General features: G+C 43.0%; 1 protein-coding gene across 1 annotated transcript in view; it reads right to left on the reverse strand.

The window, feature by feature from the left end:
• myo5b (myosin VB) overlaps positions 1-14,940 on the reverse strand; it is an 87,242-nt gene that overhangs the window by 20,187 nt on the left and 52,115 nt on the right. Inside the window, exons 20-30 of the mRNA XM_039779091.1 lie at positions 14,492-14,603; positions 12,229-12,440; positions 11,275-11,431; positions 9,195-9,434; positions 7,906-8,139; positions 6,739-6,832; positions 5,747-5,889; positions 4,758-4,877; positions 3,797-3,943; positions 3,395-3,460; positions 1,818-2,057 (exon numbers count right to left, since the gene is read on the reverse strand). Of these exons, the coding sequence (XP_039635025.1) occupies positions 1,818-2,057; positions 3,395-3,460; positions 3,797-3,943; positions 4,758-4,877; positions 5,747-5,889; positions 6,739-6,832; positions 7,906-8,139; positions 9,195-9,434; positions 11,275-11,431; positions 12,229-12,440; positions 14,492-14,603 (1,765 nt within the window). The remainder of the gene's footprint in view (positions 1-1,817; positions 2,058-3,394; positions 3,461-3,796; positions 3,944-4,757; positions 4,878-5,746; positions 5,890-6,738; positions 6,833-7,905; positions 8,140-9,194; positions 9,435-11,274; positions 11,432-12,228; positions 12,441-14,491; positions 14,604-14,940) is intronic.

Below are 14,940 nucleotides of genomic sequence, written 5' to 3' on the forward strand. Positions count from 1 at the left end.
CTACATGTGTCATTAGTATGAGAACAAAATGAGATTTTAACTGGGTCGGGCTCAGGTCGGGTTTGGTTACTACGGACGCGGCCCGGGCTCGCACAGAAAAATGAGGCCCCATCCGGACTCTACGCCCTACAAGGCTCTTCACAAGTTTTATTCACAGCAAGTTTTTATTCAATTTCACAGCATTTGAATTATTTTTTTTTTTTTTTTTTAAGAAAGAACATCGAAAAAAGTGACAAATGTTGGTGGAAAAGCTTCAAAAATGTGAGGAAAAAAAAAAAAAAATCAAAAAAAGGTGCAGAAAAAAAACGCTGGGAAAAAGTGACAAAAACATCGGTGAAAAAACAACAAAAGTGTCGAAAAAGACGTCCAAAAAGTTGAAAAAAAAGTTTACATTTTGACCCAGACAAACAAAAAGTTGCGTGGTTGACGGGAAGACAACACAAGGGTTAAGGTACACACACACACACACACACACACACACACACACACACACACACACACACACACACACACACACACACACACACACACACACACACACACACACACACACACACACACACACACACACACACTTGCATATAACTAACGTGTGGTTCACGTCAAAATATTCAGAACAAACTCAGCTCAAATCTCTTTTGAAAAGTAACCTTAACTTATGATGTGTTGTACGAATCGGTGTTGATGAAATGACTTTACCAAAGTCTTAAGTTATATATGATTAAAATAGTTAAAATAAATATCTGAAATGAAATTTTGTAATATGATTTTTTGAGTAGGAGCTTTGTCAAACATTGTTTGGACGCGCCTTTGGTTCTCAGAGGGTTACGTTATGTTTCTGTGGCTGTAGTCTAGGTTGATGTATGAAATGTTTAGTTGTAGTTGGACAGTTTATGGGTTACAGTGTGGTGTTGTGGCTGCTCTAATATGATTTCTTTATTACTTATTCTGTACAGAGTAGAGGATGTTGTGTGTGGACATTGGACTGGAAGCTGTAGATAAAATGTCTTTTGTATCTTTACAAAAAGACATTTTTTTTCTTCTTTTGCATCTTTATCTTTGTAATTTTGTATTTTGTAAAATGTCTATTGTATTAGTGTCTGTAATTCTGTGCGGGATGGGACACTGAGGCCCATCCTGCACAGAATTACAGACACTAATACAATGCACACTGGCTGCGTGGCGTGGGCGTGGAGTTTCTGTAGCGTGGCGGCTGCGTGGTGTTTTCTACGTCTTTCCACACCAGAAAGGTGTCTGACTGACGCAGCGCTGCTGCTGCTGCTGCTGCTAGCCTCGTCTGGACACATGGATGTTTCCCATAACCATAAATATAAATATATACTGATCTGATTACAGCAGAGACAACGTTGGTAGTATTCACGGAAAATAAGCTCCAGAATATTTCCTTCTGGATTAACAGGTGACATATTTGAAAATCAATAATTATTATTTTTTTAAATGACATTTATATATATCTGCATTTATGTCTAAACCTCGAGACTTTCAAACATCAAAATGTCATTTATTAATATGTATTTGTGTCTAAATGACATATAAACATCTTTTCCTATTCTATGTTGTCTTGAAACTCTTCCAACACGCTGGCGTGTGGCGTGAAGAATAGGCGTCGGTCCTATTTCTAGCGTGCACGCGTTTTCTGAGACGTGCGTGTCAGGCAGGCAGTGTGCACGCTCTAACCTGTTACCATGGGAACCCAAATATAAACGGACACGCCACACAGCCGACACGCTCATGCCACGCAGCCAGTGTGAAAGAGGCCTGATATATCATGATATGTGGGAAGAGATGAACCGTACGATGCGCTGGTTGTTCTCCCGGAGCTGGGCGGCGCTGACGATTTGAGTCCTCAGAATCAGGACTTCCTCTTTGCGAGCGTCCAGCTCCTCATTGGCTGATTTGAGCTGACTCAGCAGCAGGTTGTAGCTGTCCTGCAGCTCGTTGGACGAATCGTTCCGGGACGCTCGCTCAGCGATGCCTTTCGTCAGATCGTTGAGGTCGTTCTTCAGTTTCTTGTTCTCCGACTCCAGCTCCTGCCTCTGCAGACACATTCACAGTTTACAGATAGAGTTAGGCAACATCTCCATGGGAGTTGTAGTTCCCCTGTTAGTTTGGACACTACACACTCAAAAACTGAATTACTGGTGTATACTGTAGGGAATTATGTCTTAAAATGAGGCCCTAAATCCTGTCAAATCTGACTCCAATTTATTAATTCCATTGCCTTCTTACATCAGACTTAAGTTTACCAGAACACATAAGGATCAATCTAAGTCCAGCATAAAAGTTAAACACAATTGTGGGTTCACAAATCACAATTCACACACATCAAGTCAGAGCTGGTCCACCAAGTTGTCCTCTGAATTATGAGCTCTGATCTGTTCTCTCCCTCAAGCTTTTATCCTATCCTCACAGGGTGGAGGGTGTATTCTAGTTTCTTAGGCAGAAACTGTTACCTTACACAGACACACACGCCAAGGTTGGGGCCTCTGTGGGGTGAAACTTCCTCTTACGTTCTCCTTGGTGCAACCTTCAAACAATGCACCTCTATGCCATAAAAAGCTAGCCTGGTTGTCCCTTATTAGTTGTAACTGAGAGTGGGTCTGGGGAACGTTCATTCACAGCCCATGTCCAAAGGGGCGTCACCAATGGACGCTGCTCAAATGCCTCTGGGCGCAATTGGATAGTCCTTCAACCAATCAGAGCAACGATCTGGGTGACACAGCAGCTACAGCATCAACGGGTTCGGTGGCCGCCATGTTGAATGTAAACAAGAAGCTACTTGTCGTCGCTGCGCTATCGTCATCATGTAAAGCCCGCCTCAACGCTTGTGATTGGTGCCTTGATTTGGAAACATTGGAAACAGGCTTGAATGGGCTCTTGGCCAGACGGACTGGCAGAGCAAATCTCAGATTTGCCGGAAGTTCATCAGGGTTTACCCAGGCTAATAAAAAGCCTAAACTATTTTTATGACTTAAGTTTAACTTTCTGTGCATCAGAGGTCACCCAGAGTACTTTTAACCACTTCCTCAATGACTAACGCAGCTCTTTTGCAACGAGCACATACACACATTTTGTTAATAAAATATTTCTACAGTACCTAGAGGGGTTCAATGCTCATCTCAGGAAAGTTCCCTTTTGAAAGACAACTGTGTTCCCTTCTCTTTCATTTTGTACCCTCAAATTATTCAAAAGGTCCAGTTCTGGCCTCTCAAAAAACAATACTGTACTCTTAAGGGAACACATTAAAAAGTATCCCTTTAAGTACAGAAATGTTCTTGTCTCCTAGGTCTATTTTGTTTCAAAGCCCGGTGCACTTAAACTGCCTGTTAATAATCTAATAGGATGAGGAGGATGTGATTTGGTGTTTTTGTACCTTGAGGTTGTTGTAGGCCAGATCAGCGTTCTCCTGCTCCGAGATGGGACTCCTCGGCTCAGAACTCTTTAAACAAACACAGAAAGAAATGATTACAGTCTGGTTACCTCTGACACGCTGCTCTGCAGAGGTGAAGGGGATTCTGTAGGAAGGAAGGTGAGACACCTTCATGGTTATCAGCATGAAACCTTCACTGACTTTAAGACAATTGTTTCTGCATAAAAGGTTTTCTAAAATGTTATGTATAAATATGTAAATGAGGCATTATCTGATGCTAATTTGAGGTGAATTTAGAAGCAATCTACAAACAGACAGAGTGTAGTAACATAAATGTTTTCTTTCCACCGGTCTGAAAGAAGACATGTTATGGAAGATGAATAAAATCAGAAATGTAGTTTTTGCCTGCAGTGTTTCAGTGCGTTTGGCGAGCTCCTCCATCTTGTCCACGTTGGCCTGCAGCCTCTTCCTCTCCATCTCCAGCTCTCTCACTCTCTTCTGCAGCTTCATGAACAGACTGATGTCCATCGCTGCTTTCTCCATGCCCAGATCCTGCACACAGAGGGGACACCACACAGGTAAACTTCACCTGGGAAAGAAAACAGGCTCCGCCCTCCTACAACCGCCATGCCTGCACTTGACTGGAACGCCTCACTCGCTTCTTTTTTTTGTTGCTTTTTTCAACGTATTTGTCACGTTTTCAGACGTTTGTCGTTTGTCAAAGCTGTGAGAACATTCAGCAGATGCTGAGTCATCATTTTAGATCGACCACGGTCACTGTAAAAGATTTTAAAAGGTGCTCTATGAGTTCCTGCATGACATCACTTCTGTTGATGTTCCAAGTAAATTTCAACTAAACTAAACAGAGCAAGCTCGCTCCTCCCCTCATGTTTCTGTAACTGTCATGACTAACTGTCACTAACCCCCACCCCCCACCCAAACCATCTTGTCGGTGATTGGCTGGAACGTGGTTTGTTGTATTTTTGGTTCCCCTAGTGTCTGTCTGATGTTTACGAGCCCTGTGTTGTCTCCAGAGACCGGGCTGTTTCACGGTGTGTTCAGGGACCAGGCAGCTAGCAGATAAAGGAGAGATGCCTACCATTGAGACTAAAATGAAATCGTGCTGAAACCACGCAGGAACTCATAGTGCACCTTTAAGGAGTTTTCCAAAGACGGAGAGTTGAGTGTCACGCTCCTCATTTGCATAAAGTTGAATCCAGGATACTTTTTGTAAATCGGGGGCGTCCAGCTCAACTCTCCACCTCTGGGAAACTCCTGAACATCTAGTAAAGTGACCGTTGTGGATCCTTCGTGTGTCCAGAAGTCCTACTGCTTCTGAGATTCAGACTCCGCCCCCCAGACTCACCTCCAGCTGCTGGATGGCGTCTTCGGTGTCTCCGACCTCGGACATGGAGATGGACGTGTAGTTGGAGTCAGACTCCAGGCTGCTCTGATTGGACGGGTTCCTCCTGTGGCCCGGCTGGAACTGGAGCATCATGGGAGAGTGAGTTCAAATGTTACGGGTTAAACTAGAGCATCATGGGAGAATGAGTTCAAATGTTAGGGAATGAACTGGAGCATCATGGGAGAGTGAGTTCAAATGTTATGGGTTAAACTAGAGCATCATGGGAGAATGAGTTCAAATGTTAGGGAATGAACTGGAGCATCATGGGAAAATGAGTTCAAATGTTAGGGTTTAAACTAAAGCATCATGGGAGAATGAGTTCAAATGTTAGGGTTTAAACTAGAGCATCATGGGAGAATGAGTTCAAATGTTAGGGTTTAAACTAGAGCATCATGGGAGAATGAGTTCAAATGTTAGGGTATGAACTACAGCATCATGGGAGAATGAGTTCAAATGTTAGGATTTATACTAAAGTATCATGGGAGAATGAGTTCAAATGTTAGATCTGAAAAGTTATCAATCAGCCGTTTCTTTTCTTTCCAAATCACTCAATCAAATCAAATTGTTATATACATTATAACCCTTAAAATGAAAATAAACTCTATTTTTTCTGTATAAAAATAGAGTTAGAAATGCCCTGCTGTCTAAAACGTTTGATTTAGAAGCTGTCCTGTAAATATGATTACTCCGTTATTCATTTTATTTCTAGCTGCCTTTGTCTTTGTTAGTTTTACTTAACTTTTATGCAGACTCTTTGTACTCTGAGACAATAAAGGTCTCTCTCTACTGTGTGTACAGTAAAAGGGATCTGACCTAATAAAGATCTCTCTACTGTGTGTACAGTAAAAGGGATCTGACCTTAATAAAGATCTCTCTACTGTGTGGACCGTAAAAGGGATCTGACCTTAATAAAGATCTCTCTACTGTGTGTACAGTAAAAGGGATCTGACCTTGCTCAGTGACATTTCCTCCTTCAGGTTCTCGTATCTCTGCTCCAGTCTGGAGAACTCTTTCAGCAGGTTCTGGTAGCGCTGGCGCTCTCCGTCCAGCTCCGTCTGCAGAGACGCCTCACGCTCCGACGCATCGCTGCCGTCTACTGAAACACACAACCATATGCTTATCCTCAAACACACAACTATATCCTGTTCAAAAAATGTTCTATGTTCTATGCAAAATGTAAAATGTTCTATTAATAGAAAATAAATATTTGTGTGTGCTGTAAAGTGGTTCGAAAAAATGAAACTGGAATCGGCTAAAATCGGTATCAGCAGGTAGCCTAGAAATCTAGACCACCCTAGCGGCAGTAAATGTAATTTGCAGTCAGGGTTGTCTAGCAACTCTCCGTTGGCTTGCGAGCTGGATAAACCAAACTCTAGTCGGGCCAATCACATTGTGTATAGAGTGGGAGGGCGGGGCTTATGGCTGCTGCTGCTGGTGGTGAACAGCGGTCTTCTGGAAGACTTGGAGTTCAGCTTTTCTTTGAGAAAAGAACAAAGAACGGCTCTGAAGTCATTCTTAATAAAGGAAGATGTGTTCGGAGTTTAAAGTTGCCCTGATTGGTTGGAGTGCTATCCTATTGGTGCAGAGAGAATTTGAAAGACAACCGTTGATCCCGCCCCTCAGATTGAGCCCTGCCAATGGGGAGTTCCCAGACCCAACATCTGGATGTGGGGCTGGCTGGTCAGGCTAATGGGCAGTTCAAACTCCATGAAAAATCGGAATCGGCCTACAAAATGGGTGAGTCTCTATGAAACACACAACAATATCCTGTTTTCTTCAACCATTTTTTTATGTTTTTGTCCCTTTTTTCAATCCATGCAGACATGTCCCGGGCCCTCCCTAGATAGTTGGAGATCTCAACCCAATGTTACGCCCTTGTGTATATGTATTTGTGTATATGTATTACTAAATGTCTAATAAAAATGAATGTTTTGTTGCAAACCTTGTGTAGTGTTGGTGAGCTGCAGGATCTTCTGGTTCATCTCTTCTTTTTCACTCTTCAGCAGAGAGTTCTCTCTCTCCAGCTCCTCCACCCTCTGGGGAACCAGACACAGAACAAGTCATGTGACCCAGCTGTAGCTTCCTTACAGCCTAATGCTGGAGGCTTTATTTACGCTCCCGAAATCATAAAAGTGGAGTTGGTCTGTTAAGATTATCTGAACAGCACATATAGAACGGAAAAACATTTACAACAAATCTTTAATCCCTTCTTTAATAAGCACGCTGAACAACAGAAAGTAGAGCCTGTACAGCTAATGGTTCTATCTTTTAAATATGTGTTTGTTTTAATAAATGTGTGAGTTTTAACGAGCCTGTCCAAGGAAAGTGTCTGTCACTGCTTGAGTCTGTCTGTCTGTCTGTCTGTCTGTCTGTCTGTCTGTCTGTCTGTCTGCCTGCCTCTCTGTCTGCCTGCCTCTCTGTCTGCCTGCCTCTCTGTCTGCCTGCATCTCTGTCTGTCTGCATCTCTGTCTATCCGTCTGTTCTGTCTGTGTGTGTGTGTGTGTGTGTGTGTGTCTCTGTCTGCCTGCCTGTCTATCCATCTGTCCGTCTGCCTCTCTGTCTGTCTGTCTGTGTGTGTCTTTGTCCGTCTGTCCGTGTGTGTGTGTGTGTGTGTGTGTGTGTGTGTGTGTGTGTGTGTGTGTGTGTGTGTGTGTATGTATGTATGTATGTGTTGTGTGTGTGTGTGTGTGTGTGTGTGTGTGTGTGTGTGTGTGTGTGTGTGTCTCTGTCTGCCTGCCTGTCTGTCGGTCTGCCTGTCTATCCATCTGTCCGTCTGCCTCTCTGTCTGTCTGTCTGTGTGTGTCTTTGTCTGTCTGTCTGTCTGAGTATCACAAACTAGTGTTGCCACAGAGATTATATTCTGCAATAATCCAAAATCCTCCGGTGTCTGCCTGCAGCGCTACAAACCCCCTGAAGCATCCTGACCTGCTGTTAGTTAGTTAGTTAGTTAGTTAGTTAGTTAGTTATAGTATATTAGATATATAGTTAGATAGTGATAGTATATATTTACCTGTTGCAGCTTAGTTAGTTAGTTAGTTAGTATGATAGTAGTTTAGTTAGTTAGAGTAATAGTATATTAGTTAGTGATAGTATATGTATGTATTTATACCAGTTGCAGCCCCGTCTTCTCGGTGCCATGCTCCTCCTCCAGTCTCTTCCTGTCGGCGGCGGCGCCCTGCAGATCTTCTTGCAGCTTCGCCAGCTCTTCCTGCAGCGAGGCGATCTGATTGGCTCCTCCCTGCTGACGGACCTGATCCAGCTGTTTCTGCAGCTGCTTCACCTCCGTGCCCAGAGACACGTTCACCACTGCCAGCTGGTCCCTCTGAGCCCTGAACTCCTGGGACTGAAGGGAACAGGAAAAGAGATCTGCATCAGGTCTAACACACCGGGGCCGACAGCATTATTATTATCATCATCAGGGGTTCAAGCCCCGAGTACCAAACATATATATACTAGGGATGCACCAAATTCATTTTTTGGGGGTTTCGGCTGAATCCTGAATCCACTGGTTGAGATTGTGCTGCCTCCTCCTCCCATCCTCAGTCCATGAACCCAGTAAACACATGAATGAAGTAAACAGGGACTGGCACAACTCGTATTCTTTCAGATGTTTCAGACCAGATGTTGTGACAGCGGCCATGTTGTGTATAGTTTAGGGTCCTCGCCACCACCAGACCAATCAGCATTGACCAGATTGAACATGTAGCTGGACTTGAATGGCCTTCTTTTGACTGAAAGTACTGCCAAACAACAACTTTTTCTGCTCACCAGTTCCATTTCCACGCTCCACCTATGTAAACACCTTCCCGTAATCAACGGCGCCGTCACTACGGCGACCAGCGTAGCGCGCCGAGTGCAAGCGTAGGGTTCGGTTCACTGGGAAAAAATTCTAAGGTTTGGCAGAAACCAGAACCCGGTCAAAAAACCCAATCCTGGATTCGGTGCTAGAGAGGTGAATCTTCACTGATCTCCCGATTCGATTACGATTATCATGTCAGCGATTCAGTTCAATTTGATATTTCGATGCATCACGATGCGTCAAATCCATGTTTCTATTAAAGCCATGTAGGAGATTTAATTCATAGCTTTCAAGCTTCAAAAACCAAACATTCTGCAGTGCTAAATCTGATAAAAAAAATAAACAACATAACGAACAGCGACTGCGTCATGTGACAGGCTTTGAATGTACATAAATATAAACAGAAATAATCGATTATCAGCCGGCCGATTATCGATGCAGCATCGTCCATGTCCACGATTCCATGCATTGATTATTTGATTCATTTCAACACCTCTATTCGGTGCATCCCTGGTTTAAATAGCATTCATAATCAAAAAAACATAAAAATCTCCCTTATTCCAGTACGGGACCTTTACAGTGACCACTGTCTTGCGTACCTGGTCGTCCATCTTCCTCTGCAGCTGGACGATTTTGTTCTCCATGCCGCTGTTGAGTTTCTTCAGATGTTCGGCGGAGCGAGCTTCTATCTTCAGCTGCTTCAGCTCCCGCTTGGCTCGCACGCGCCTGAACCCACACTGGATGGTGATGGCGGCGTCACGTGCCCGCCTGAACTTCCTGCGCTGCAGCCAGCCGCGCACGCACCGCTGGATGATCATCGCTTTGTGGTGCAGCAGGAACTGCAGAAGAAGAGTCACAAACTCAGACTCAGAGGAACTGAGAGGACGCTTTCACACCTGGGTTACTGAAGTCAACTCAAACTACACTAAAACTAGCTAACACACTCTGAAACTAACTCAAACTACACTAAAACTAGCTAACACACTGAAAACTAACTCAAACTACACTAAAACTAGCTAACACAGACAACAAACTCGACACTAAAACTAGCTACACACACGGCAACTAGCTAACACACTAAACTAGCTACACATAACTCCGAACTAACTCAAACTACACTCCAAAACTAGGCTAACACACGAAAAACTAACTCAAACTACACTAAATTAAGCTACACACTGACAAACCAACTCAAACTACACTCAAAACTAGCTAACACATCTGAAAACTAACTCAAACTACACTAAAAATATCTAACACACTCTGAAACCAATCAACACACAAAACTACAACACACCTAAAACTACTAAATAACACCTTCAAAACTAAACTAACTAAAATAACAACTACACTCGAAACTACCACATACTCTAAAACTATCCATTACGCTAACTCTGCGCCAATAACTCAAACTACACCCAAAACTGAAAACTAGAACACACTGAAACTAACTCAAACTACACTAAAACTAGCTAACACACTGAAAACTAACTCAAACTACACTAAAACTAGCTAACACACTGAAAACTAACTCAAACTACACTAAAACTAGCTAACACACTCTGAAAACTAACTCAAACTACACTAAAACTAGCTAACACACTCTGAAAACTAACTCAAACTACACTAAAACTAGCTAACACACTCTGAAAACTAACTCAAACTACACTAAAACTAGCTAACACACTGAAAACTAACTCAAACTACACTGCTAATTACTGAACCAACTCAAACCAAACAAAAAGCTAACACACTGAAAACCCACTCAAACTACACTAAAACTAGCTAACACACTGAAAACTAACTCAAACTACACCAAAACTAGCTAAACATCTGAAAACTAACTCAAACTACACTAAAACTAGCTAACACACTCTGAAAACTAACTCAAACTACACTAAAACTAGCTAACACACTCTGAAAACTAACTCAAACTACACTAAAACTAGCTAACACACTCTGAAAACTAACTCAAACTACACTAAAACTAGCTAACACACTCTGAAAACTAACTCAAACTACACTAAAACTAAAACTAGCTAACACACTCTGAAAACTAACTCAAACTACACTAAAACTAGCTAACACACTGAAAACTAACTCAAACTACACTAAAACTAACAAACACTCTCTGAAAACTAACTCAAACTATACTAAAACTAACAAACACTCTGAAAACTAACTCAAACTACACTAAAACTAGCTAACACACTGAAAACTGAAACAGAATAATAAAAAGAAAAGCTGGGACGCTGAGTAAGGGAACAATAGGTCAAAAAGGAGACAAAAACATTGGAAAAGAGACCAAAAAGGCCACTAAAAACATGGATAACTAACAAACAAACACACTCTGAAAACTTACACAGAATTATAAAAAGAACAGACAGACCAGTCACCTTTTTCAACATTAAATCAGGCAACAATAAGCTAAAGGCGAAGTGGAGACGAAGAAGGCGCCAAAAACATTGAAAACTAACTCACACTAAACTCTGACAACACTGATCAGCAGAAGAAGAGTTAACAACACACTCAGAGACTGTAAACACATTCCACCGAGAATTGGAAACCGTTTGCCTCCAATTCTCTCTCACTCACACTCACACACACACACACACACACACACACACACACACACACACACACACACACACACACACACACACACACACACACACAGACCTCCCGGTAGATCCTGCGGGTGAACATCCCTCTGGTGAAGGCCTGGATGGTGACGACTGCCCGTCTCACCCTCAGATAGACCCGTCTGTCTCTCGCCATGCGGTACTGCTTCTGACAGACGAGCGCCGCGCGGCTCAGACGCAAGAACTCAGCCAGTCTGAGGAGACAGAAACACACATCACAATCACATGACATCACACAACATCACATGACATCACATGACATCACATCTTCCTAATATCTCTGAGCTGGAGACTAAACAAGACACGTGATGACGTCATCTTCGGTTTTTGGGAAACACGGATCAACATTTTAGAGACAGAACTACTCATCCATTCATCATCATCATCATCATCACCCATCCATTCATCATCATCACCCATCCATTCATCATCATCATCCATTCATCATCATCATCATCATCATCATCCATCCATTCATCATCTCATCATCATTCATCATCATCATCATCCATCCATTCATCATCATCATCATCATCCATTCATCATCATCATCATCATCATCATCATCATCATCATCCATTCATCCTGAGAATAACAGCACAACAGCAACAACACAGAAACTGTGACAAGGTCGAAAAAAACAAATTATTGGAAATACTTTGGAAAGAATGCGCGCGCACGCACACACACACACACACACACACACACACACACACACACACACACACACACACACACACACACACACACACACACACACACACACACACACACACACACACTTTGGAAAGAACGACAACAACAAAAAACAGAACAGGTGATAAAAGGCGAAGGGCGGGTCTTGGCGTGGCCACAGTATCGCGGCCAGGACACTCTTGAAAAAGAGATTTTTAACCTCAGTGAGTCTCTTCCTGGTTAAATAAAGGCAAAATAAATTAAAATAAATAAAGTAGTTTTTGTTGCAGACAGACAGAGTTTGTGGCGTTCTGACCTGCGGGCGAGGAATCCGCGGCCGTATCGCTGCAGCGTGACGGCAGATCTTCGGATCTTGCGGTATCGAACCCTCGCCAGCCAGCCGCGCACCGTCTTCTGGATCTGGATGCAGGCCGAGCGGAACCGGTCCGCACGCAGCTTCTCCAGGTAGGCCACCTGGCCCGCCCGGAAGAAGATCTTAGTCCGCCCAAACTGGAACATGTCCGCCTCCTGGGACATCAGAGAGACACACAACTTAGAGACACACACACACACAACTTAGAGACACACACACACACAACTTAGAGACACACACACACACACACACACACAACTTAGAGACACACACACAACTTAGAGACAGACACACACACACACACAACTTAGAGACAGACACACACACACACACACACAACTTAGAAAGAAACTTAGACACAACAGACCACACACAACTTAGAGACAGCCTCCCAAACTGAACATGTCCCTCCTGGACATCAAGGAAAACACAACTTAGAGACAGACACAAAAACAACATACACACAACACAACTTAGAGACACACACACACCACCACACACAAACACACACACACACACACACAACTTAGAGACACACACACAACTTAGAGACAGTCCTCCCAAACTGGAACATGTCCGCCTCCTGGGACATCAAGGGACACACAACTTAGAGACAGACACACAAACACACACAACTTAGAGACACACACACAACTTAGAGACACACACACACACACACACACACACACAACTTAGAGACACACACACAACTTAGAGACAGTCCTCCCAACTGGAACATGTCCACAACAAGACACACAACACACACAACTAGAGACACACAACTAGAGAGACACACAACTATAGAGACACACAACTAAAGAGACACACAACAACTTAGAGACACACACAACTTACACAGACGAGACAGACACACAACTTAGAGACAGACACACAACTTAGAGACAGACACACAACTTAGAGACACACACAACTTAGAGACAGACACACAACTTAGAGACAGACACACAACTTAGAGACAGACACAAAAAAACACACAACAACACAACAACAACAACAAGACCACAACTTAGAGACACAACAGACTACAACCAGAGAGCAAACTAGAGACAGACACACAACTTAGAGACCAACCTAGAGACACAAACTTAGAGACAGACACACAACTTAGAGCAGCACACAACAGACAGACAAACAAAACTTAGAGCACAAACACCAACTGGACACACACAACTGAGACGGACAGCACAACTTAGAGACACACAACTTGAGACACACACACAACTTAGAGACACACAACTAGACACAACAGACAAACTTGGAGACACACAACACAACTAGGGACACACACACAACTTAGAGACATCAACTTAACAACTAGACACACAACTAACACAACTTGAGACAGACAACTTAGACGACACAACTTAACACAAACAAACAACAACTTAGAGCCGCACCAGCAGAGACACACACAACTTAGAGACAGACACACAACTTAGAGACAGACACACAACTTAGAGACAGACACACAACTTAGAGACAGACACACAACTTAGAGACAGACACACAACTTAGAGACAGACAGACACACACAACTTAGAGACAGACACACAACTTAGAGACACACACACAACTTAGAGACACACACACAACTTAGAGACAGACACATACAACTTAGAGACAGACGCATACAACTTAGAGACAGACACACAACTTAGAGACACACATACAACTTAGAGACAGACACACAACTTAGAGACACACACACAACTTAGAGACACACACACAACTTAGAGACAGACACATACAACTTAGAGACAGACGCACACAACTTAGAGACAGACGCACAACTTAGAGACGGACGCACAACTTCGAGACAGACACACAACTTAGAGACAGACACACAACTTAGAGACAGACAGACACACAACTTAGAGACACATATAACTTAGAGACACACATACAACTTAGAGACAGACGCACAACTTAAGACAGACAGACACACAACTTAGAGACACACATACAACTTAGAGACGGACGCACAACTTCGAGACAGACACACAACTTAGAGACAGACAGACACACAACTTAGAGACACATAACTTAGAGACACACACACAACTTAGAGACAGACGCACAACTTAGAGACGGACGCACAACTTAGAAATACAGCAGAAAAACATCTAATGCCAGCTGAATAGGTATACATTCTCACACACACAGACACACACACAGAGTTAGTGACCTTGATGAGCGTCTCCAGCAGGTTCTTGCACACCAGCTTCTTATCAGCTAACGTCATGTCTGACTTCTTCAGCAGAACTCGGTACCGGTTGAAGAAGTCTGGGTACGTCCACCTGGAACACACACACACACACACACACACACACACACACACACACACACACACACACACACACACACACACACACACACACACACACACACACACACCTCTCTTTACTTCTTCTTGTTGTCAGAAAGGTACACATATGAAGAAAAAAACACTTAAAGGTGACAGCAATAAGCAACAAAAACATCTGAAAAAATGATAACACAACGAAATAGCTTCTAATATAAAAAAAGTGACAATAACTAAGAAAAAACGCAGAAAAACAGCAAAACAGTAGTAAAAAAAGCTACAAAACTTCGAAATAACGCTGAGAAAAGGGTCAAAAGCAGCTGAAATCTTTT

This window comes from Perca fluviatilis, chromosome 17 (genome assembly GCF_010015445.1).
Source record: "Perca fluviatilis chromosome 17, GENO_Pfluv_1.0, whole genome shotgun sequence".
NCBI lineage: Eukaryota > Metazoa > Chordata > Actinopteri > Perciformes > Percidae > Perca > Perca fluviatilis.